Raw genomic sequence first — 26144 nt, forward strand, 5'->3', positions numbered from 1 at the left:
TTCCCCCCCTCCCCCCCCCGGGCCGGTCTCTTTAGAAAACCCATCTCAAATGCAGCCTTCAAGAGGCTGGCAATTCGTTGAAATATACCTTCACTGCAGCAGAAGAATGTTGTATCCTTTCTACTTGAAAATATTATTATTGAAAACTTTTGGAAACTAAGCAGGCTTGCTCTCTGAGAGTCAGTTTAAAGTTAGAAGTAAAGTAAGACTGTGGGATTCAATAATCAGCATAATTATGTGGTAAATGGATATTTTTTTATTTGAATAAGAAATCAATTTGTAAGGAATCAATCTGTAAAGAACAGAAAATTATGAGAAGTGGGAAGTTATAGCTTTAAAGTGATATTTGAAGCAAATTCTGGGTTCTTGTTTCAGATGAATTTGAGGAATCAGTGAAATTGCTTTGATCAAACAAATTGCATTTTTAGTGTGTTGCATATTAGGAAGGTGGACCCTAGATCAAAAATAGACCTGCCCAGTGAATGTGTAAAGCTGTGGAACAACACTTGATGGATTTTTTGCAAATGATTGGTGGTCAAAGGACCATACTTTGACAATTACTGACTTAGATGGTCAGAAGATACCACCCAAAGCAAAATTTGAAACTTATCTGGAAGTTCCTGTGAAACAGTTGAGCAATTCTGGGAGAAAAAAACATTTTCAGCTATGAAAATTTGTTAGATAAATATACAGATTATTACAATTGCTGGATGCAGCCTACAAATTATTCTTATTCTTCTCATTGTCAAAGAGATAAAATATTTTAACTTCGTAACAATCTAATTTCTAAACATAAATGGAAATACTATATTAGTTGTTCACTACAGGTTACATAGTAACAAGAAAAGGATGATGTATTATAGAGAGAAGTTACAGAACAACAGAGAAACAGCAGTCATGCTGAATAAAATATTATATACCTTAATCCCTTTTTGGGCAGTGTATTTCTGTCAAGCTGCATGCTGTTAAAACAAAGAAAAACCCTAAAGACATACAGTAAACAGAATACTTCAAAATTAAAAGGTCTAAAAAGGTTTGAATTGCAGATACTGTATTTTAGAAAAACTATTTTTAATGGAAAATGTCAAATCTGTAAATGAGGTGTGTTAATACTGTACAAAGATTATTGTTCACTTTTCAGTAACAGTGGTCTATTCTTACATTTTGAATTTTGAAATGATATCTAGCTTCAGATTCTTATATTCTTTGGGAGGACTGTCTGGATAATACAGATCTCATAATTGTTTGATTTCAATTTATTGTGCTAATGTAATTTCTTTCCATAACCATAGTTTAATATCTAAGTCAGGACTTTTCAAAAGGCAAGTTCATTCACAAGACGTAAATGTATAAAATGCTGAACATATCTTGCTATTTCCAATTCTTATGAAATTTGAAGATAGAAAATAGCTGAAAATGTAGTTATGTTGGCAGGAGAGCCTAAACAAATGAACTGGGCTCAGATATGATCTTAACGTAAGCTCAGGATGGCTAAATTCTTCTGAGTCTATGTTTCTTTTCTCTCTAGATCTACGCAAGACTTTTTTTCTTGACCATTAGTTAAGAAAGGACAATCTGTTTTTAGCACCTGAGGATTTGAAATTTTAGCTTCTTTCAAGTTTTGATGCTTAAACTACGGTCATATATTGTTCCATATGTCATTATATTTTGTTGGCTACTGATATAATAGTTATGAAGTACACAATGCCAACATTTGAAAACCAGGATCATAGATAACACTAAGAATTAAGTTGCAAGTTGAAGACTAATGGAAAGGTCTTAATTTTTATTGTGTTGAATTTTCTTCCTAATGAATAAAAAAATGAATAAATAATTTTTTGAAAAAGCTAAACCTCCTATAGAAAACAAAAACAAATATTTACTGAAAACAATAATCTTAGATTTGTATTATTAAAAATGTCATAGATTTTTCTTATGTTTTAACATTACAGTTTCTAACAGCTTAGAGTTTTAATTTATAAAAACAATTTAAAAGATAATGTCAGTGTATTTTTTTCAAAACACACTATAACAGGGGTTCATTCCTAGTATCTAATTTGGTAGGTAAATATAAGTTTTAATTCTATGATATCTGCTTTCTTGAATCGCCTGACATAACAAATACAAAACCTACCTCTTTTTTTGCTAAAAAAACAGCTGTCATCATGTAAGCACAAGTAAAGCTTTCCTTATACTTGAACAGCTGAAAATAAATTAGTCCCCATATCAAAAAATGAATCTGTTGGATTACTGTGGTATCCTTAGTGCCAGACTTGGTTTGATAATGCAAAGACAAATTGACAAATGAAATAATAAAATCTGTGTCCTGAGCTGTGGACCATTTCACAATGTACATGAACAATAACTAAATAAATCATATTTGTGTTTTACTTGAACAACAATGAACAAGTGACCACTAAATCTGAATACCTGTCTGTCAAGAGACAAACTTCTTGTATGGCCTAATGCTACATCTTTTTCTTGATAGCATGAGAGTAAGGGATCAAGGACTGTGCTTAACATTTGAAGGGAAACCCCCCCAAGAAGGGGTGGAGCCAGATAAAAAAATATGAGAAGGTGTTTGGAAAAAGTAATTGCCTGGATGGATATAGAAGTCATAATCTATACATGTACTTTGCCCATTATTGACCAATACTTGGCCTAGGGTATGAATGCCAATATCCTATTTAAACTTTTCAGTGGAAAGATAGGAAAGAGAGAGGAACTTTGTAGAAATGGAGGATTGTCCCTATGTACGTATTAAGAGAAGATGCAGCATAACACATATGGCAGATCTTCACATAGAAAGGGATCAGAAGTTAGCCAAAATGTATCTTCTAATATTGACCTAAGGCCTTGCCCAGAGCCCATCTTGGAAAATAAAAAGCATACCAAGCTCAGGGCTCCAATTAATCAGCAAGGTAGAAGGGCAGGTACCACAGGAAGACATACATGAAATCACCATCCAGAATTCCTAAAGCATTTAGATGACATAAAAACCTGTAGAAAGAGGAAAACCTGCAGAGATGCCAGGACAATTCTCTGTAACAAAACCTAGGAGAAAGAGCCTATTTAAGATCTGAAAGGAGATAGATCACAACCCTGATCACTAGGCCTGGCTGATTGAAATAAACTTTTAATTAAATAAGTTTGCTACATTGGAAATATCTTTTACAAAGTCAAAGAAATGGGTCACAAACAGTTAATTGTGTCCATATGTTTTGAAGATGCATCTTATGTTCATGATGCTGAAATGGACATAAAAGGGACAAACAAAATTCCTTTTTCGTTGATTGGATATGATAGGAATATGACCAATTATTAAAAATATTCACTACAGCATCTTATTAGTTTATTTATTTAACAAATTTACATAGCTGCGCAACTCACAAAACATGGCTTGGGATTGCAATTTCTTAGTAAAAGGTAAATCAAACAGATTCAGTAAATGATGAATGATTGCACCATATTGCACCAGATATGTCAGCAATACAACTGAATATTAAAAAAATTTACTAGAGTGTAATAGTAATAATTTATTACACTATGGAAAATATTTTAAATATTCAGTTGTATTCCTGATATATCTGGATAGGAAAAAAAACCTACACAATTAAATAATTGTTTTCTATGTGCATAAGTATTCAGTCCAATATAATTGTCATCCATTTGCTGAATACTGAAGTATTCCAGCCTGGAGCAGAAGAGAAAATTGTTTTTTTCCTAGTATGTCTTCAGAGATGTCTATGAGAAATATTGCAGCCTGTGCTGGACAGCAGGCCTGAGGAGAGTGAGGTGCAGCCAGTATATTGTTCTGGAGCCCATGGAGCTCAAAGGGGGCCCATGAAGGGCGAAATTTTTTAAAAATTTTACAAAACCAAATTTTTAAAAAGAAAAAAAACAATACTGGATATATACTTCATACTCTATACTTTGTGTGTAAAGTATAACTGCCTTGCAGCCTTGTTTGACATAACCTTTATTAATCTGAAACTCAGTGAACAATTATTTATGTAATTTATTGAATTTTAATTCCATTACTTATTTATTTAAGTTTGCAAGTTTAGTTTCATTTCATTTATGAATATATTTTATATTTCATTTCAGTTTATGAATGGTTATGAAATGTCATCTCAAAAATCTGAAGCTCAAAAATGCAAGGAAAAACATGGTATTATTAATAAAAAGGGCTGACAATCACTTTATCAATTTAGCATTAAATGCAAAACAAGCAAAACTAACCAAAATGAAACTTTAAATTCAGAACAATGTATGACAAGTGCAGAACTGAAACAAAGATCGGAATCTCATGAGGCCAGTTTGGATTTTCAGGAAACATCAGATCAAGTAAATTCTCAATTTAAAGATTTAGAGAAACAATTGAATGTTAGTGATGAGAGTACTTCACTGTCTACAGAATCTGGGCATGGCAGACAAAGTGAAGAGAAGAGTAGGTCAAATACTGGAATTGATATTGGACTTCTTATAACAGATGTGCCCTCTCAATTGGATATAGAAAACTATGTTATTAAAAGTCATACTGGCTTTCCTAAAATATTTCCCAAAGATATAGATAACTATATAGATAATATAGATAACATTTCCTGAGAGTATTCTAACATTTAGAAGTTTAAATGGTGAAAAACATGACCGAGAAAGCTTGTCTGGAGTGAAGTTAATATATTTGCAAGTATGTTTGCATGTAATTAATAAATGTAGAATTATGACATTATTGATTTATGTGTGAGGGAGGCCATATTAGTCTTGTTCCAGCACTTAATAATCCTCTCGGCAGCCCTACTGGACAGCTTATGCAGCTGTTGCTGTGGATCTGTGTTACTTTATGCTGCTTGCTTCATTGTTCTTTCATATTTGTGAAGACAACTATAGCATAAATCTACAAACACAATCAATAGTCTGAAAAATAGAGGTATTCCAAGAAGAAACAAAGCAATGGTGTATGCATGTACCCACACACACAAATTCATGCAACATAGTACATGGGACATAGAAATACTGTGAAGTGAAGTACTGAGTACATAGTACATAGTTTCATGATGACTCTAGTGTGAATCTCATATTTGCCAAGAACACATCAATTTGTTTTGGACTCACAAAGACTTGACACAAGTTATTCGCTTCTTAGCACAACCACAAGAAGATGTCTAAAAGGTCTCCTACTATATTAATTCTTAACCGTGTTTACTTTCAAACAAACCATTTAAATACTATATTTAGCATTTCCCAAGCTGGTCTCTTCCAATCAACTATACACAAAAGGCTAAATCACCCTGCTTGACTAGAACTGACAAGAGATTTGCAATTCAACGCTTCTAAATGTCATGAGTGAGAGAAGGTTGTTGAACTTTATGAAACTGAATTGCTCACATATTGATCTTTCCATACAAATTTATTATATACTTCTTTTCATAAAAATAAATATTAAAGTGTTTTATAGTTAAAACTTTCACATACAAGATTAACACTATTCATAGTTAAAGTTAAACAATTTTGAGCTTTGGGCAGTGTGTAATTATCTTAAAAGGAAACTTTCTAGAGAAATCTTCAGAGAGGAAGAAAGAAATTAATGTATATCATGCTACCCCAGAAGATAACCATTTTGTAGCTTCTGCCCAAATTCCAAGCACTAATATAAAGTAAGCTATAATTTATTAAGCACAATTATACTGTTACATATAATATACAGTACATTGGCCTGGTTAAACTACTTGATTATCCTCTTTTTGCAATTTTGAGAATGATCTAAGCAAATGAAGGAACACATAAGAATCACTATTTTGAACCCATAGTGACTATTAATTTTATTAATGTCATCACTATTTTCTAAATGTTTCCCAAGTATCTTAATTTCAAACAGTCATAATTTAATAAATTCTGTAGAAGGAATCTATTGAATGAAATAAAGAATTCTTAGACTTTTTTCAATCCTTAGTTTTTCAGAGTTTCCCCCCACCCCCAAGATCAGGTATGATTCTCTCTCTCTCTCTCTTTATGATTAACTCACCTTTCTGAAAGAGTAGATCTGACACTGCCCGTCCTCATGAGCAGGCTCTGAACCTCTTGAGTGCTTGTGGTCAATCCAGAGAGGGAGCCATGATGACTAAGAGGAAGATCAATAGATTCAGAGCTGGTGTGAAGGCTAGTCATTGACTGGTAACTTGGTGTATCCTTACTACCAGCAGAAGAACTACTCAGGTTTGCAGCCCACACAAGACCACCTGATGTGAAAGAATGTGCTGAGGCTGGACTTGAAGCCAAGGAGTGACTTAGGCCTACAACATCTGTATTTAAGTCCGAGGGCTTATTGAAGAGGGGGCTACTGCTTCCACTCTGCCCACCTGCACTGCCCATGCTACCTGTACCTGAAGATGGAGATTCCAGACTGCCTTGCCGAGCTAATGTGGTACTAGGGCTGGGCATGGCAGATGTAGATTTCACGCCTTCTGTATTTGGTGCAGTGGCAGCTTTGCCACTGGCTTTGGCACCAAACAACCTAGAAGCAAACCAACAACCTAAATGTTAGAAACCAAAGCTTCACATCATAATATCTGGAATATCAGCACAAGTTACTTTTACATTTCTCACAAGGAAATCCATTTTGACTATTCATTATTAGATGTCATTTAAAAAATAATAATTCATTTAAACTTTGTCTTTTAAGAAATATGGATCTTCTTATAGAGATAATAAAATCAACAATTGTTCTTTACGTAGATGCCTAAAAAGATTAAATGTTCATCAAAGCTTAACAAGTATTTCAAAAGCTTAATCAGAAGATATTTTAATAATTAAAGTATTATAGCATGATTATTGTCAGCCACCAAATCAATATTTTTCTCAAATCTGAAATTAAGTGCAAAATGCTAATTTCAGTTTCTTTCCATATGTACCTATGTATATGTATGAAAGTTCATTTTTATTTATCTCATTAAATTTATTCTCCAAGCCCACTCCAGCAGTCTCCAGCAGAATAAAATAGATTTCTTTTGTGAACTGCAGAAAATTGCATTTCTAAAAGATCTAAAACAGTCTGCCCTTCTATAAATTCTGCAGGAAGGCTTTTCTAAATTTACAGTTTATTGAATGGTAATGAAAAACAATATACATAATATTTATTTATACTATAATAAAAGCCATGGTGGTAAACAATTTCTAAGTAAAATGTTGTATTGGTGACTGGCCACAAGAGGGTAGTCCCAGCTTTCTTTCAAGATTATTGAGTGTTTTTGATAGAACAATTTGTCCTGCTAACTTGAGTCAGGCTTTAATATCCAGAGATTGCCAATATGATTTAAAATTTTCATTCTTATTTTTAGAGAACATTTCTGATGAAAATACTGTCATTTCAAAAATCTCCAAATCAAGGTTGCATATTTTTGCACAATTTGCAACATAATAGAATGATTAAAGATAAGGAACATCACACTTAGATAACTCAGGCATCTGCCCTGGTTTCTACAAAACTCTCTCCCTAACTTACTAATATATGCTTTAAAAAAAATACATTTGTTTTCTTAAAAGAGAAGTTAATAGGATGAAAGCAGTATGCTTTCTTTGTGTGCCCCATCTAGATTAATAGGGCTTCTCAGAAAATAAAAAGTGTGGTTCAATGCAGTTCAGCCCTTTCTTTGGAAGTTGGTGCATATGTCCAGAAAAAAAGTAAGAAATAGAAATGTTTGGGTGACAGCAAGTATCTTCGACTTTGGCATCCAATAAAATGATACAATAACAATTATGTCTAACTGTAATTAGACATAAAGCTTCTTATGAAGCATTTTTCTGACTGCATCTATGGCATATTGTAAAATGTATAATTTGTCTTTCATTGTGTATCTAATAAGATATTTAAAAGATAATTTATAATCCATAAATATAAAGAGATATTTATTTTTTAATGAACATTCATCCACTAGTTAGCTATTATGCAGTTATGAAATTACAACCCTACCACATATGGGATCCTTACTACTATGCTATTTCTAGTCAGTTATCAGCCATCCAGAGGCAAGTAAAAACAGGCTTCCACTTATATTTTCTTGAATAGATAACTATTCTGTTGTAGACTTCGCCAATTAAATTATGTTGATAAAGGTCTTCTCCTGTCCTGTTAGGCATTCTGACTGGCAACAGCTGTTTATAATTAGATTTAGACACTCTTTTATATTTTTCTGCCCACTGAACATTTGATGAGCATTTCTTAGCTTCCAAAAAGAGAAAATTGATTGCAACCATTTGTAGATGTCAGACCAACTTTCAACCTAACTGGAAGTTCCAAAATTATTTTGTTAGTCAACATTTCATTTTAAATGTTGTAGAGATATAAGTTGGGAGACAGACATAGTTTCACTCCCTCTGAAAGGAAGATGGGTATATTCAAACTTGATGAATAAGTGGCATGCTGCGAAGAGGAGGTTGAGCGGCTTTTTATTTAATTTTTTAGCCAAAATTTTAAGGGGTTCCGGGAGGGGGGTGGGTTATGGACCTGGGGGGGTCCTTAAAGATCAGCAAGTTAGTCAGTCGGACGGTTGAGGCGGGGGGAGCGGGGAGGGGGGGCCAGACGGGGTATAAAGGGGTGAGGGTCATTGTGTCACTGTGGTGGTTGGGAGGGGTAGGGGTAGTGGGAGCAGAGGTCATTATGACATCACGAGGATGTGTCCCCGCTGCTTGCAGGTGGTGCCATGCCCTGGCCCTCTTAGCTCTACCTGCTCCCCTGGGGGGTTGGGAGTGCAGAATCCAGGACTCCAGCTGGTATATGTTAATGCCAGGTCCGTTGTGAATAAGGCCCCCCTCGTGCGTGATCTGATCAATGAGGGGGGCGCGGATCTGGCTTGCATTACAGAAACCTGGTTGGGACCGGAGGGAGGGGTTCCTCTCTCCGATTTATGTCCACCAGATTTCCATGTGCTACACCAGCCACGACTTCACAGAAGGGGTGGGGGAGTGGCAGTTGTCATTAGGGAAAGTCTTAAGCCTAGGGAGGTCACTGTCCTTCAGATAGGCGGGTGTGAATCACTACTGTTGAAATGGAACCCTGGGGTACAGTTGGGTCTGTTGATTACATACCTGTCTCCCAGCTGCGTATCCTCAGCCCTGCCCTCACTGCTCGAAATCTTAGCCGAACTGACGGTTGAGCTCCCCAACTTGATAGTTGTGGGAGATTTTAATCTCCCGTCAGCTGGCAAGACATCTGAGCTGGTTCGGGAGTTCATGGCCTCCATGATGGCCATGGACCTGACTCAAGTTGTACAGGGCCCAACTCACAATGGTGGACACACACTTGACCTGATTTTTATCTCTGGGCAGTGGATTAATGCTCGGGGTAGGGGAGTACTTTCCATTCAACCCCTGTCATGGACCAACCATTCCCTCCTTAAACTAGACTTTCTATCCGCCAACCTTCACTGCTGGGAGGTGGAACCGACTCGTTGGTTCCGCCCCAGGCGCCTGATGGACCCTGATAGGTTCATGACGGAGCTTGGGACTTTTCCCACATACCTATCCCCCGATTCGCCAGAGACCCTTGTGGACGCTTGGGAACGGGCTGCCGCCAGGCACTGGATCGAATCGCCCCTTTGCGGCCTCTCCTCCGACAGGGATCCCAGGTAGCTCCATCGATTTCCATGGAGCTTAGGGAGATGAAGCGTCAGAAGAGACGCCTAGAGGGCTGTTGGAAATCTTCCCGTTCCGAATCTGATCGAACACAGTTAAGAACCTCTATTAGGTCTTATCTTGTGGCGATGGAAGCGGCAAAACGTGATTATTTCGCTGCTCTCATTGTCTCTGCAGAAAATCGCCCAGCAGCCTTGTTCCGAGTGACCCACTCTTCTTAATCAGGGAGCGAGGGAGGACCCCTTGCAAGGCAGTGCTGGGGATTTTGTTCAATTTCTGCAAGACAAAATCGCTTAGATACGGACAGGTTTAGACTCTGACTGGGCAGGGTCTGACGAGGAGCAAGTCTTGAAGGCAACATCTGGGTTGACTTTGACCCTGTATCCATAGATGAAGTGGACAGGATTGTTGGAAGATTGGGGGCCTCGACATGTTTGTTGGACCCGTGTCCCTCCTGGCTTGTTGCGGCAACCAGAGAGGTGACTGGAGACTAGATCCAGGCGATTGTCAATGCTTCGTTGAGGGATGGGGTCTTCCCCGCCATACTTAAGGAGGCGGTGGTTTGACCCCTTCTCAAGAAGCCTGCCCTGGACCCAGCCTCCTTCAACAACTTTCATCCCATCTCCAACCTTCGCTTTATAGCGAAGGTTGTTGAGTCTGTGGTGGCACACCAACTTCCACAATTCCTGGAGGAAACGGATTATCTAGACCCGTACTAATCGGCCTTCAGGCGCGGACACAGCACTGAAACGGCATTGGTCGCCCTGGTGAATGATCTCTGGCGGGCCAGGGATAGGGGTTATTCCTGAGAGGTCCTACTTGACCTCTCAGCGGCTTTTGATACCATCGACCATGGTATCCTACTGCGATGACTCGGGGGGTTGGGTGTGGGGGGCACTGTTTTACAGTGGTTCTCCTTCTACCTCTCAGGTTGCACACAATTTGTCTGGGCAGGGGGACAGATTTATTTATTTAGTGTATGGTTGGTCACACACAGTATTAAAACACTTCATTTTTACAGGTTAAAAACAATAAAAACAATAAAAAACAGTAAGAAAACCTAAAAGGAAAACAGAAATAACATTTCAAAGTTTAATGTTGAGTTTGGAGATCCAGTCAGGGGGACAGAGATCCTCCCCAAGACCCCTCATTTGTGGGGTGCCTCAGGGATCGGTTCTCTCCCCCTTGCTCTTTAACATCTATATGAAGCCGCTGGGTGAGATCATTGGTAGTTTCGGGGTGAGGTATCAGCAATATGCTGATGATACCCAGCTTTACATCTCCACTCCGGACCAACCCAGGGATGTCCTTTCCATGATGTCTAAGTGCTGGAGGCAGTACAGGTCTGGATGGGTAGGAACAGGCTCAAACTCAACCCCTCCAAGACAGAGTGGCTGTGGATGCCAGCATCCCCTGATCTAGTGACCCCATCACTCTTGATGGAAGTGGAGTTGCTTACTCCCTCTGAAAGGGTTCGCAATCTTGGCGTCGTCCTGGATTCGCAGCTGTCCTTAGTTGACCACCTGACGGCCGTGATGGCTTTTGTGCAGGATCGCCTGGTGCGCCAGTTGTGACCTTTCCTAGATAGGGATGCCTTCTGTACAGTCACTCATGCTCTCGTTATGTCTCGTCTGGACTATTGCAATGCCCTCTACATGGGGATGCCCTTGGGGTGCACCTGGAGGCTCCAGCTGGTCCAGAATGCGGCCTCATGGTTGTTACGGGAGCTTCCCATTACTCCCATGTTACACCTCTCCTGTGCGAGCTGCACTAGTTGCCGGTGGTCCTTCAGATCCGCTTTAAGGTGCTGGTACTCACCTATAAAGCTCTTCATGGCATGGGCCCTAGGTACTTGCAGGACCACCTCCTACTGGCCTCCTACTGGCAGTCCTATGTGAGCCCAGTGTGCTCACATAGGACTGCCCTCCTCCAGGTGCCATTGGCCAGACAATGTCGCCTGTTGGCGCCCAGGATGAGGGCATTCTCTGTGGCTGCACCAACCCTCTGGATCAAGTTACCTACTGGGCTCCGAACAGCCCCCAACCTCCTCTCTTTCCCCAGTGACCTGAAGACGTGGCTTTTTCAACAAATCTCCTGATCTGTTGGGGGTTTTAGTTTTAATGGTCGGGGATTTTAATTGGATTATTTTAGTATTCATTTTACTGTCTAGTTGTTTTATTGTTGTGAGCCGCCCCAAGTCCTTCGGGAGAAGGGTGGCATATAAGTATGATAAAAAAATAAAATACAATAAATAAATAAATAAATAAAATAAAATTAGTTTGCCTAAATTTTCAACATATTTCACAGCAAAGCATTAGCTGCTGGCCAAATACTTATAGCTATTTTCCAGGAATTTCTCATGAGCCCTGCATAGAGAAATAAAGCAACTTGCAATGTATATATTCTGATAAAATGATTTATTTGAATGTACTGTTATATCCTTTCTTCATCTTCTTGACCTTTCCTTAAGACAAACATATACTGTACAGTGTGTTAATTTCTGAATTTCAGAATTATTTCTGATGGAAACAGTGAACAGATATAACTAAAAATTCAACATGAAAAGAAGCACCTGAATTTTTTCCTGCTTTTTGACAAGCCTTGTAAACTTAAAAAGAGTAAACCAAATTCCTTAGAAATACTATAAGGAGTACTTGAGGAAAGTTTTCAGCATAGCTCACCTGAAAACCATCACGGATCCACTGTTAGACCTCTTGCAATTTGCCTACCGAGCAAATAGACAGATGATGCTATTAATATGACTGCACTACATCCTACAACATCTTGAATCTCCAAAGACCTATGCAAGGGTCCTCTTTGTAGACTTCAGCTCAGCATTCAATACCATCATTCCAGATATTCTTCTAACTAAACTAAATCAGCTAGCTGTACCTGACCACACTTATAAATGAATCATAAGCTTCCTAACAGACAGGAAGCAGCAGGTGAAGCTAGGCAAAATCACATCAGATACTTGTACAATTAGCACAGGAGTCCCCCAGGGCTGTGCGCTCTCTCCACTTCTCTTCTCTTTATACACCAATGACTGCATCTCAAAAGATCCCTCTGTTAAAGTACTGAAGTTTGCAGATGATACAACAGTGATTGGTCTCATTCGAGACAACGATGAATCTGCATACATGGAAGGTTGAACAACTAACCTTGTGGTGCAACCAGAACATTCTTGAACTAAATACACTCAAAAACATAAAAATGGTGGTAGTTTTTAGGAGAAACCCTCCTATACTACCACCTCTTACAATACTAGACAACACAGTATCAACAGTAGAGACTTTCAAGATTCTAGGTTCTATCATATCTCAAGCCTTAAAATGAACACCTAACATCAAAATCATGAAAAAAGCACAACAAAGAATGTTCTTTCTGTGCCAACTCAGAAAACTAAAACTGCCCAAACTGCTGATTCAGTTCTATAGAGGAATTACTGAGTCTGTCATCTGCATCTCTATAACTAACTGGTTTGGGTCTGAAACCAATTTCTACCCTCAAAACGACATTATAGGGCACTGCACACCAGAACAACTAGACACAAGGACAGTTTTTTCCCAAATGCCATCACTCTGCTAAACAACTAATTCCCACAACACTGTCAAATTATTTACTAAGCCTGTATTACTATTATTCTTCTCATCCTTCCTAGTACCTAACTCTTGCCACTTATGACTATAACCATGTTGCTTGTATCTTTACAATTTATATTGTTTTATTTGTTTTCTAGTATGATTTGGTTGCTTATTAGTAACCTATGACAATCACTAAAAGTTGTGTCTTATGATTCTTGATGAATGTATTTTATTTTTCTTTATGTACACTGAAAGCATATGCACCAAATTCCTTGTGTGTCTAATCACACTTGGCCAATAAAGAATAAGAAAGAAAGAAAGAAAGAAAGAAAGAAAGAAAGAAAGAAAGAAAGAAAGAAAGAACGAACGAAAGAAAGAAAGAAAGAAAGAAAGAAAGAAAGAAAGAAAGAAAGAAAGCTATTGACAGTTATATCGTCCACTCAGGTTCATAGTCACTGCTATGCTGTCTGGTAGAAATTGCAAAATCTGACTATGTATGAAGAATTACTTGTATCTGTCCTGCATCCACCCCCAACTGAGAACCCTAAATTCTAATATTGGAGGTGGGAACTGAGAAAAATTATAAAAAGCTCAGTGAAGCTTTTACCATCTCCATATGAATTGGACTACTATGTCCATCAACCATGACTAATGGCCATGATGGGAGCCCAAATGTTTCTAAATGGTGGGTAACAGTATTCAAGACATATTTCTTGATAATGGAAAAAGTTTTGTTGTTATCAAACAATTGGGAAAATGCAAAGGCTAAATATTAAACAGTTAGTAAAATTGCTAAATATAGCTTTTGTAAGGACTGTTGTTGGTTAATTGCCCAATGGATTGCTCTCTGTATGGCTTTGAAATACATACAAACACACACACACACACACATGTAGATATATACATGTATACGTATATGTATACATGTATATAACTACCATGTTCAATTTTTACTGGAGATTTTGCATTTTTGGGATACTGGTGTTGCATATTAGATGAAATGGCTTGTTGTAAGTGAAGAAAGAAATGCAAGGAGCCTTGGTAGTACAGTGGTCTAAAGTACCCTGTTATTAAGAACAGTTGCCTGCAATTACTGCAGGTTCGAATCTCGCCAAGGCTCAAGGTTGACTCAGCCTTCCATCCTTTCTAAGGTAGGTAAATTGAGGACCCAGTTGTGGGGGCAATAAGCTGACTTTGTATAAATATACAAAAGAATAAAGGCTATTGCTTAGCGCATTGTAAGCCGCCCTGAGTCTCTGGAGAAGGGCGGCATATAAATCAAATTTAAAAAAAAAAAAGAAGAAAGAGAGAAATTTGTATCTGCCTTTTCCTGGAAGTGTAAATCTATTGTGCTGTTGGAGCATGAAGTACCATAATCCTCCAAAAATCCCAAAGGAAGCCAATTCCATATACTTATGGACTATCATCTCTTCTGAGAAGGGTAGAGAGGGCAAGAATCACAATTTTCACATAAAACATTTTTACCTTCTAAATGTAGGTGAGGCAATATCTGGGTATTTTGAACCTGGCTGTCTGAGACTTGATGTTCCACAGGCACTAGCTGAAGTTGGACTTGATTTGGGAGAACCAGACAAGGATACACTCTCAGAATCAGATATTGCCACTTTTTCCTTTTCTTTGTCCGTCTGGTTGATTGTTACAGGACTAGATCGTCCTGAGCCAATCTTTGTAGGTTCCCTCAGTTTGTTAGTGGCAGCAGCACCGGCAGACTTGCTGCTGACATTAGAGTCGATGCTGCTGGTGCTAGATCTGTGTCCACCTCGGCCAGGAATCCCACTTGTGCTTGATTTTGAAGGACGTGGTAAACTTCGATACTGCAAAGTGGTCTTTGAACTCATATGTAAGACACCATCTTCTTGATTCTGAGAACCATCTAGACTGGTCTTTCTCCCTGCATTTGATTTTCCACCAATGGCTGCAGATTTAGGCATCTTCCCCAAAGTTGCTGAGCCACTTGTTATGGTTGCTCCACTTGCAGTGATTATAGTTGAAGAGCTGACCCCAGTTTTCTTGAAACCAAAGGAACCTGTGGCTGTTGATCGGCCCATTCCAGAAGGAGGTTTTTTCCCTTCATCTCCACTGCTTTTTCCTGCATCTGAAGGGGAACGCTGGATAGAAGCTCCTTTCAGGGGAGTTTTTACTTTTTCAGAAGCTTTGGCATCATCTGTTTTTCCTAAAGAAGAGGACAATTGCTGCAGAAATCCATGTCTAATAGATTTCAGTTTTTCAGTAATACTGTAAATAAAGAGCAGAGCCCCATATGGCCACTCAAATGCTGCAAAATACCTCTTTTGAAGGATTTGCAAAGCACTTTCACCTTTCTCAAGGTGAAGGGTATAACTGGGCAGTAAACAACATGCCAGGGGGAAAGTTGAAGGCAGAACAAACTTTCTGTTTGAAGATATTCATAGGGAAATAGCCAGACACAATGGAGTCTTGACTCCTGAATGGAGAGGGAGACCCAATAATTGACGAGAAAGGATGAAATGAGAGTTCACTCTCATGGAAAACCAATCTACCCATCCCACAACTGCAAAGGAAATATGGCAATATTACACTCTATCATTATTCCCCACCAAATACTTCTGAATTATTGTACAAGTGATTCAGTTATACAAGTTATCTGTGTAATAAATCTAATATTACAGTATTACTGGTTTTCTATACCCAGGAGCTAAACATGGAGTTTTCCCATCTATTGAGGTCAATTAAGGCAACTTAGGGAACTACTAGTCTTACATGAAACACTCTCAATGCCTTTCCTACCAGGTGTCTTGATAGTACTTCCTCCAGCTTTGTGCCTAGATGATGTTGCTCCCACTTGTGCAGTCATGCCTCTTCTCCAAGAGCCTGTCTGAGAAATGGGAAGAGGAGTTTTTTGCCCTCCTTTCTCAGCCTCCTCAAGCAACCCAGGAGGATGGCTTCTCCACTTGCCACTGTTGTCAAGATTGCTCTCAAGATCTTCCTCTGGCTTCTTCAGTTCTTCACTGCTTCCCCACGGTTCTCCATCAGTTACTGAACGTTTTTCAGAATCTGTCTTCAGCTACCAAAAATAAATATCATGGAATGAAATTAATAAAGTATTTTTTATTTCAATCAGTGCAATGTAGAGTACACATTATTTACTGAACATCTTATCCTCAAAATGCTGATCACTCTACTTTGACTGGTATTTGGTATTTGTATAGCTAGTGCTAAGTACATTAACTTAGAGCAACTAATAATACATAACAAAAATTAATGCTGATTCTTGAGATTGTTTTCTTCATTATACCTAAGAATATGAGGATCATATATTTAATTAACGGGCAAATTTCAGATTCAAATTGTGAAAGATTTTCAATTTGCCTACAAAACTGTCAGTACTGCAATAAGTGGCTTGACAAGAATATGATTCTAAACTGACAGGCCATGTGATTGGGACTAAATGTGTTTACTTGGAGATTAGTTGTTATTTCACACTCTCTTTATAACCAAGAGTGTGATATGCTAAGAAAAGACTTGACTATATCTTTAACCCTCACTCTTGCCTCCATATGCAGCACAGAACTTTGCCTTGGGTTGTTGGCAACACCGTGCTGTGATCAATAGAAAATGTAATCATGTCATTAAACTCCAGCAGTGTTTATGACTCTCCACAGGTCCTTGATCAGGAAATAGGTTATCTGTTTTTTTCTGCATAGAAAGATCAGGCACAGAAGGTGTCCCTTTGTTGCTTTGATTCAATTAATTGTTTCATCATGGTTTTATGACATGGCTATACCAAAAGCTCTAATTATAACTATAACATGTCAGAAGAGACTTAGGACTACTATAATTACAACAAAGAAAACACAAAGAAAACCAAAGAAATAAACAAATGCCTCACCACTCCACCCCCAAACCACTCTAGTAAAGAATTTATGTGTTGAACAAGTATGTTAAGAAAAAGTGATAAAACATCCAAGTGGCTGTCTGGAATAAATATCCTACCCTAGACAGAAAATTAAGAATGTGAGACCTACATGGGTAGGTATATTCTTTCTTGAAGAAGCAGTACTGTTAGAATAAGAACTGACCGATGATGTAGTATTGAGGTCATCTGTGCTGATATTATCCAAAGTATCACTGAGGCCACTGCTAACGGAACTGCTATCATCCCAACTGTTGGAGATAAAAACAACAGAGGAATAAAAGGAATTGATATCTCATCTATTCTTCACAGGAACTGAAATTCGCTGATGTCATTGATTTCATGGGTTGTTTACAGATTAAAAATATTGCTAAATATGCTAAATATAAACTTTAGCAATCCACATATTGCTCAAAATGCTTTGATTGTAAATAATTTACTGAACTATGCAATTTCTATCTTTATCAAGATCTAGTATAAAGGTCCACAGTAGGCTGATTTGTAGTTTGTTGGACTCATATTCTGTAAGGTACCATAAAAGCTGCATTAAATCAACCTTGGATTCTGGTTTAAATTTTATTCCAGTATTAGTTTAGATTATTTCAAGGGTTTTCCAGAAAATGGTATGGGTTAAGGTTAGGTTGATTATTCTTCAAGGAAATAAACACAAATCAAATAAGATTCAAAGAATATAAAACTGCATTACTTCGACTCTTCTCAGAAAGAACATTGAAAGTGAAAATAATATCAATAGTAATAAATTATTTTCATTCCACTATAGTTCTCCTTTTTGCATTTTGCATGCAGTTTTCATGATATAAATTAATATAAATTAACACAGTGCTATTCAGTATCTTGCCACGTGTGTTTCAAGACCATATTTCATCTTGCTTTCTATGATCTTTTGACATTTGCCTAAAACTGGGAGGAATAGTTTTCAGCAATCCATAATCAAGGTAGACTTCTTCATAACCAGTGTTATTGTTGTTCATTGTCTATGGTAGTTTGTTGTGATGGGGGATTCAGGATTTAATAAAATGTAGAATTTCTCCACACACAAAAAAAAACCACCCTATATGGCCATTGTTGCCTTTGGAATTCTTGATTGATGCTACAATACTCAAGGAGATACTTTTGAAGTCTATCTAAAAAGATGAACTGGCTCAGAATAAAGAGCAAGAATCTGATAAGCATTGATAAAAATATAGAAATAAATAAAATGCTAATAAATTTTAAAAAGGTGATGAAGTGAATGAATCACAGAACCTTAATCTAATACACAAGGAAAAAAAAGTTGTTGGCAGACATCCAAAGGTCTCTTTTCCAAAAGGTAACTGGACTTTCTTGAAGAAGTCTAGTGTCTTTTGGAAAAGCACCTTTGGGACAACCATGACCTGGATGATTGAGAAACTCCACAGACATGTTGGCAGACATATATTTTCAGATTATCAATCTGTATTGGACATAACTGAATTCTCTTTAAAAATCAGATTTGCCCCTGAATGCCCAGATGTAGTTAAGTCAGGAGTGCTTTTACACAGTTTAGACATAGGCCTTGAATAAGGTAGTATTGATAATCACTGAAGTCTTATGTTTGGACTATTATACTGAATCTATTGATTTGACCAGGCTTTCTATATCTCATGAATGTCACTGTATCAGCTAGATTAGGTAATGCTGTAAACCACCTGGAGTTGACTGAAGTTGGTAGTACATGAAAAAATAAATGATATTCTGGTGACAATTAATAACATTAGAAAGAATAAACATATTTTTAGCTCTTCACCACCATTTTTTAAAAAGAGTGATACATGGAACAGAACCGTCCCAGGGAAGAAAAGTATCAAAATAATGTTTAAATGCACTTTGGAAAATTGTCAGCATGGTCTTGAGTGAAAGAAGGGGAAAGGCAATCCTAGCCAAAACAATTGACGGCCACTCTTAATTGCTCCCAGCATCATTCTCTCCTATCATTCATGGAGGGTCTAATTGAGGAACCTTACTCAGATTTAAATAGTTTGTTTTGCATGTGATGTGCATATGAAAAATACTGCATGGATTTGTAATGGATTTCTATCTACTTTTACTGAACTGTATTTCTATCTACTTTTACTGAACTGTATTAGTTTCCTACTAATTGTTAGCTATCCTACAAATAAATAGCAACGGTGTTTTGGATATTGACTTCACGTCGTTCCCTCTACCTTCATTACAAACCATCTGCACTGGGTTCCAGACAATTGATTAGAAGAGTTAATTGTCTATTATACAGTTTTGAGAGGAAGTAGCATTTGCATGTAGACAATTCAGGCTTAGTATAGGTTGGGGGGCTTTTTAAAACTATTTTTTAATCGTGCACATTAGACATGCTTCTGGATAGTACCCAGCTGTTACTTGATAAATGGAGTTGAACTGGTGATCTTTTCAGGTGATTTGTATAGTCATAATTCAACATTTCAACAAACACTATACTATGCAACTTAATTGTACAATATAACTGTATGGCTCTGAACCAATTTTTCTTAACATGGCTAAGTTTGTTTTACTATTTGTAAAAAAATGTCACATCAATCGCACCAGTTTTATCATTACTGGCTTTTACTGTGGTTTTTACTTGTCATATATTTTTCTTTTGTTTCTGAGCTGGTATATAACTGCAATAAAGTATTTGACTGCCTTTCCATCTATCTATTTTGATGTATAGGGAAAAAAGGCTATTGCTCTTCCACCCAGCTGTTCCATGAAGAGTGAACTCTCTACAGCGTATTAAAAGAAACTGCATGCCACTAAGAAATACTCATTAGAAATACTCTGACACGGCAAAACCCAATTATTTTAGGACTGTTGAACAGCTGCAGTTTTAAGGAAATCAACTTTGTGATTTTTTAAACTTTCCTGTTTAGAATCTTGTTTCTAATACTGTGCACATGTCAAATGACAAGCATTGTTATGAAAATCTCTAAATTTTTGCTGTGAAATAAAATAATTGTCTGAAAGAAGAGTGTCATTTCCAAATTTAAAAATCATTCTTCAGCTTTTCCTGAAAATGAAACAATGAGTTTTAGCACTCTTTAGGATATGTACATTGGCATTCATACTATTCCCCATCCCCCAAATTCCTGAGCACAGTTAGCAGCATTGCAGTGCATCTAAAAAGGGGGCAGGAGGACTTGAGTTGTACAGATGGAGCCACCATTTTTCGTTCCTTCTTTCCCTTCCATCCAGTTTCAAGGCCCCTTTGACTCCTTGATGACTCTGAGCAGCTTACAGATGAAACAATCCATAATTAAAAAGAGGTCATGGCAGACCATGAGAACATAATTGAGGATAATGAAATTAAAAGTCTTCTAAAAGATTATGGTGTGTCTGCCTAAACAGGAGCATCTAAGAGGAGCAAAAACAAAGATTGTTGACTTTATTTGCTTTTTTTTTTTTTTGGTAGCCCAACATTCCTGCAGCTGCTTTTCTCTCACCAGAAAAGACCTGGAAGGATGCAAGCAACCTTTCTTACTTTCAGGAAGAAAACAGCAACTGTGGTGTCCTTATGCACATTGCCCCAGCCTATTTTATACAAGATTGACAGAGCAGCATTTACTGCCATCATCAAAAGTCCTTAAGGCTGGCCCATCACTGAGTGGAAGATAATTGCTGATCTTAATGGTTGCATATGCTACTGCTTTTTACAGCTCTTGAGCAGAATAAATAACAGATGGCAGGTTTACTGTCAGCAGAAAGTGACTCTCACCACAGTCTTGGAAGATGTTTCTAAATGAAAGCCATTTTATAGCAGGTAGTGTTAGTATACCTAATGATGGTATTTAAAAATACCAAGTTACACTTATAGAAGAATATCAACAGCTCCCAGAGCTACAGTATAGACTAAAATATTAACTTGAAATAACATTTTGGAAGAAGATAATGGTAAAGCATGTTTCTTTTTATTTGAAAGAAAACACCTGGACAAAATACCTTACTTCTATTTTTACCAGGATATGTTTTCAATTTATTTGAAATAAATATATCTTTAGATATAAACAAAGTGTTCTATAATTAAAATTTTATTTTCTATATTTAGAATTAGGAATTTTTTCTTCTTCTTTCATCATAAAAGAAGATGAAATAAACAGGAGAATAACTTCATAGGCAAAACTTATTATCAAGATAAACCCAAATTGGATCAAATTGAAATACAATCTGCTCTGTATTTTCTAATATAGTACTGATGTTAGTAATCAATATCCCTAATTTTACTGTCTATGAACACTAGTCCACTAGTAACCAAAATATTACTAAATAATAGTTTTATTAAGATATCATACTAGCTATATATAGCTATATATATAGCTGTATTTATACATTTATACATGATAGTTTGAACTGTAGGCTAATTCCATTGATTCCATTTTAAATATTGAACTTCTCAATGGAAAGTACAATTGACATTAATTTTATTCTTCTTCTTTCCATCCTGAGTTAACTTTCATAAATGACAAAATCACTGAAACATATCCATTTGAAATAGAATATGCTGGAAGTTGTTCCTGTTTAGTGTGGTGTTGTTCACAAGAATATGAGAGAGGTGAATGTGCCATTTTACAGATCATTAGGACTCTTAAACTTTCTGGAAACTTTCTTCATAAAACAACAAATTAAATGGTGCATTTTAGGCAAATTGGAACACAAAAAGGGTGTTGAATTTATTCACAAATTTCCTTTTGAATTGGGTTCGTACAAAATGAGATTTTTTTTGTTTTAGAAAAATGGCATAGTTGTTTTTTGTTTTTTTTTTAATGTGCAAAAAAACAAATTGACAAAACCTGCCCAGGTCCCACTGCAATCAATCCATCACTTGTTTTAGAACGACTGTCCTTGGCATGTCTGCTAATAAATCATAAACAACAGCACTAAGCCTATTTAGCTACATTCAACATAGCATAGGCAACATAAAATTGAAGCCATGGGCTGTGCAAGTAAAACTAGACAATGAATATTCTGGAACTCCCCTAGAGCCATTCATTTTCTATATATATATTCTGTCTTCATAGGGAAATGCCCACAAGTGCCACTAGACTCATACTTTATTTTCTTTCTACCTCAAGTATGATGCATTACCTGTCATTTTCAAGCATGACAACCACTGTGGCAGAAACTCTGTATTACTTGTGGGTCACAGAACAGATTTAATCAGCATTTTCACAGCAAAAATATTCTCTACTAAGAATATAAACAATTTATCAACAAATGGCATTGCATAGGGTTTTACTTCTTAGCATAGCTGTTTCAAAAAGTTTAATGAAAATGGAAATAACTTTTAATATGCAAATGAAATGAATAAGCCATTTTTCATATAGCAGTCAAAGAATATCCTGAACTGAAATATATTTGGTTTAGAATTCTATTCCTAAACTCTCTAGAGATACAAATATAATATTTTGAGACATTTTTAGCTTCAAGGCACTTGCTTTTTAATTTTAGAAAAAGGAAAGCATTTTTGGAAAGGCAGCAGAACTAAAAATAATTTGCTTGTTAATTTTTTAAAAAATCAGGAAATGATACTGATTTCCTTCCATCTTATGCAAGTGTGTAAGTAGCATAATAATAAACTGCATGTCAAGTTTTAGATCAAGGTATATGTTGTACAAGATATATATAAAATAATTCCATCAAGAAATGATGCAATAATCACCTAAAGGGCAATACTTCTGTTAGAATTATTTGTCAAATGCTTTTTGTTAGTTACAAACATGCTGCTTGTATCCAAGAGAATACTTACAAAGTTTATATTCCGATGCTTACATTGTGAAAATGCATTTTTGTTTTCAATTATTAAGGAAAGACTCATAATTCTTTTACCTGTGTTTCTGTATCCTCCAAAAATTGAAGCTTTATTATGAGACTAAAGTATTTTGAAATCTGTAATTTAAAATAGCCCACACTTTTTATCTGTGTACATCATTTTAATGCATTCCAGAATTTCATTGGGGTAAATTTTATAACTCTGAATAATCCAAAACAAAACAAAAATTCTCCAGCAATCTTTTAATCAAATGCTTACAGAGTCATCATATAGAGGGTGATGATTGGGAAATCCACATTATTTGTTCTGCCAGCCTGCTGAAGACAGGGTAGATATTCAGATAATTTAACAGCCTATCACTATATGTTGTAATGTGATCATATTTAATATATTTGTTGCAGGTCTTAATTGCCTGCCTAAATCTCAACAGGCTTTAGTCCCAATGAGAAACAGGGCAGCAGTGGACAAATGCCCACCTTTGTGGAGCCCAAAGATGGTAGTCCTTCAAAACTGCCATCTTAGATCTTCCTGGATAGGAAGATAATGCTTGAAGAAAGAAATTACCAAAATACTGAAATCCTGGTATTTACACTTATTAAACCACAGGTGCTATTTAGTTCACTACTTAGTTTAAAGAAACCTTTTATAAATTAGGCTGACTATCATACACATAATATGGTCAGTTTATTGCTTACTATTAAGTCAATATTATTTATTAACATATGGTAGAACATAAAACCCCAAACCTATTTCTATTAGCTCTATTTTTTACTTCACTCCTGGAGGGCGGGGTGGGAGATGCAATTTTATATTCCTCACATGTATTACCTTGCCAAATTCTTGTTGATGCATTTGTGCCAGCTGAAATTTCCAGACCATTTTAAAGTCTCATAAAATGTATTGCAGTAATCCAATATAGAGCAAGACATATACCTACAGTTCAATGGCCCTTGTGCCTCAAGGGCTGCTTTCATCACTGCAGCAGATGTTCCTGAATCTATTTTCCAATATTGCTAAGAAAGAATATTAAATTAGGTCAGTGTAAAAGCTCTGTGGTATATACAGAGAGCAAGCTGCTAAATCTACTTTGCTGACTTATAGAATATTTACAAGATAATTGCCAACTTTATCTGGCCTTTAGCATCTATAACAGTGTTTTTTTTTTAAACTGGCACTATACAAATGATTTTTGTCCAAGATATAGTTATGCTCATTATCCTTTATTGTTATGCCTGTTACACTTGAAGAGTTGCTTTGAAGGCTGAATTTTAAGCAAATTTGGATACTGAGATCAACTGTGGACTTTAAAAACATGTCAGCACCTTTTTTCTAGGCAACAGTTCATGCACATCTCTGTCAAGGTCATCTTCTTACTGATATATCTCCACAAGGAGTACCTCCTCCTTCACTCACTCAGATCTTAGCAGTATATATCAGATCTGTATTCTCATATAACATCAAATCATGAATGAAGAAATACTTATTATAGTCATATCTGGCAATTTAACAAAATCAAGAGGAGCAGGGGAGGCATTCTGAATCTCTGCTATCTGGTGCATAAGTAGAAATTGTACAGTGAAAGAAAGCATGAAGGCATAATTTTGACATTGTTCTCATATCATGTGAGTATGGTAATCCTCTGTCCTTATTTTTCCCTCTTATTGACATTTTCTCACTGTATTATCTAAGTTTGCAAGAGATATTTAGCTTGTTTACTTAGAGGACGTTGTGAATCAAGGACATCTTCCTTGATTCATCAAATTAGCTGAACACCATAGCTTTTAAAAATACTGTCAAAAGACTTATTTGCTATAAAATCCATTAGAGGATATCAGAGGTAGTAGCTGTATCTTGAAATGGCATCTGGCATTCTGTTACTGACTCTACATTAGTTATATCTTTTCATTGCCCATCTACATTTTTATAGTCAGGCAAGGATGCAAGATATAAAATTCATTACTCATTTCACATATTACGATTATTATTTTTTTTGGTATAAAAACTAAACTTGGAAAAACAAAGTGCCAGTTTTCCAATGCATCTTCATGCATGAAAAAAGAGCAATGGAGTGAAGAGATAAAACAATAAAGAGTCATATAAGCTTTGTCAAATGACTTGAACATCATCTTGAAAAATTATTGATGTACGTACAGACAACTGTTATTTGAACAGACCAAAGATAAAATGAAGGACTGGATATTAACATATGAAATGGAACAATAGGATGAGAAAAATCGCTCGTTAGTTATTATTAACCTTATTAAATAAATATTACATCCAGCATAATACTGGATAGTAACATGAGAGTAAGAAAAATCTAAATGGAGCAAAATAATTAAATAATATCTGATTACACCTATGTAATGCTCAATACTGCCTAACGAACTTTATATTAGATAATACTATTTTTTTAAAAAAAATCCTTTTTTTAATTTTAATCCATGCTTGGAATATTATGCAGTCCTAGCTCAAGATTACAAATACCAACTTTAAACAAATGTTTTTGGTGTTGTTTTAAAAAATGAAGCAATAATTTCTACATATGAAAAAGTATTTGCTTGTGTAATTAATGTAAGATAAAATGCATTTATCAGCAAGTTATCATGACAATTGTTAGTCTTGTTTCTGTATCATCCTGTAGTAGCTGATACATATCACAAAATATTTATTTTTTGTATCAAACTTTTATTGCATATTTTACATTAATGTGTGAAAATATTAATAGCATTCACTATGCAACAACAAAACTAACACATTTCTTAATTATAATTCACTAGTTAAAATTTAGAAACAATGTAAATTAAAAGAGCCTTGATAGTACAGTGGTCTACGCACCTGTTATTAACACAGCTGCCTGCAATTACTGCAGGTTCGAATCTCTCCAAGGCTCAAGGTTGACTCAGCCTTCCATCCTTTCTAAGGTAGGTGAAATGAGGACCCAGTTTGTGGGGGCAATAAGCTGACTTTGTATAAATATACAAAAGTATGAAGGCTATTGCTTAACGCATTGTAAGCCACCCTGAGTCTCCGGAGAAGGGCGGCATATAAATCAAATTTTTTTAAAAAAATGTTTAAAGTAATTTAAATTCTTTAAATTTAAAATAATTACCTGTTACAATTATTAGTCTTATTTTGAATTAAGTAGGTGGTATTATAAACTCCAAATGATTCATAAGGTATACAGCTAGTCCTTGACTTACAACCATTGCTTTAGTAACCA

At 36.3% G+C, this 26144-nt stretch overlaps 1 protein-coding gene across 4 annotated transcripts in view; it reads right to left on the reverse strand.

Moving 5' to 3' along the window:
• NAV3 (neuron navigator 3) overlaps positions 1-26144 on the reverse strand; it is a 218772-nt gene that overhangs the window by 49728 nt on the left and 142900 nt on the right. For 3 of the 4 annotated variants that reach the window (XM_034402974.2, XM_034402973.2, XM_087874078.1), the window contains exons 13-17: positions 17240-17378; positions 16002-16278; positions 14700-15408; positions 6026-6514; positions 921-962 (exon numbers count right to left, since the gene is read on the reverse strand). In XM_034402974.2, coding sequence (XP_034258865.2) covers positions 921-962; positions 6026-6514; positions 14700-15408; positions 16002-16278; positions 17240-17378 — 1656 coding nt within the window. The remainder of the gene's footprint in view (positions 1-920; positions 963-6025; positions 6515-14699; positions 15409-16001; positions 16279-17239; positions 17379-26144) is intronic. The other variant, XM_087874079.1, reaches the window with a different exon arrangement.

This window comes from Pantherophis guttatus, chromosome 7, assembly GCF_059756535.1.
Source record: "Pantherophis guttatus breed Tessera chromosome 7, ASM5975653v1, whole genome shotgun sequence".
NCBI lineage: Eukaryota > Metazoa > Chordata > Lepidosauria > Squamata > Colubridae > Pantherophis > Pantherophis guttatus.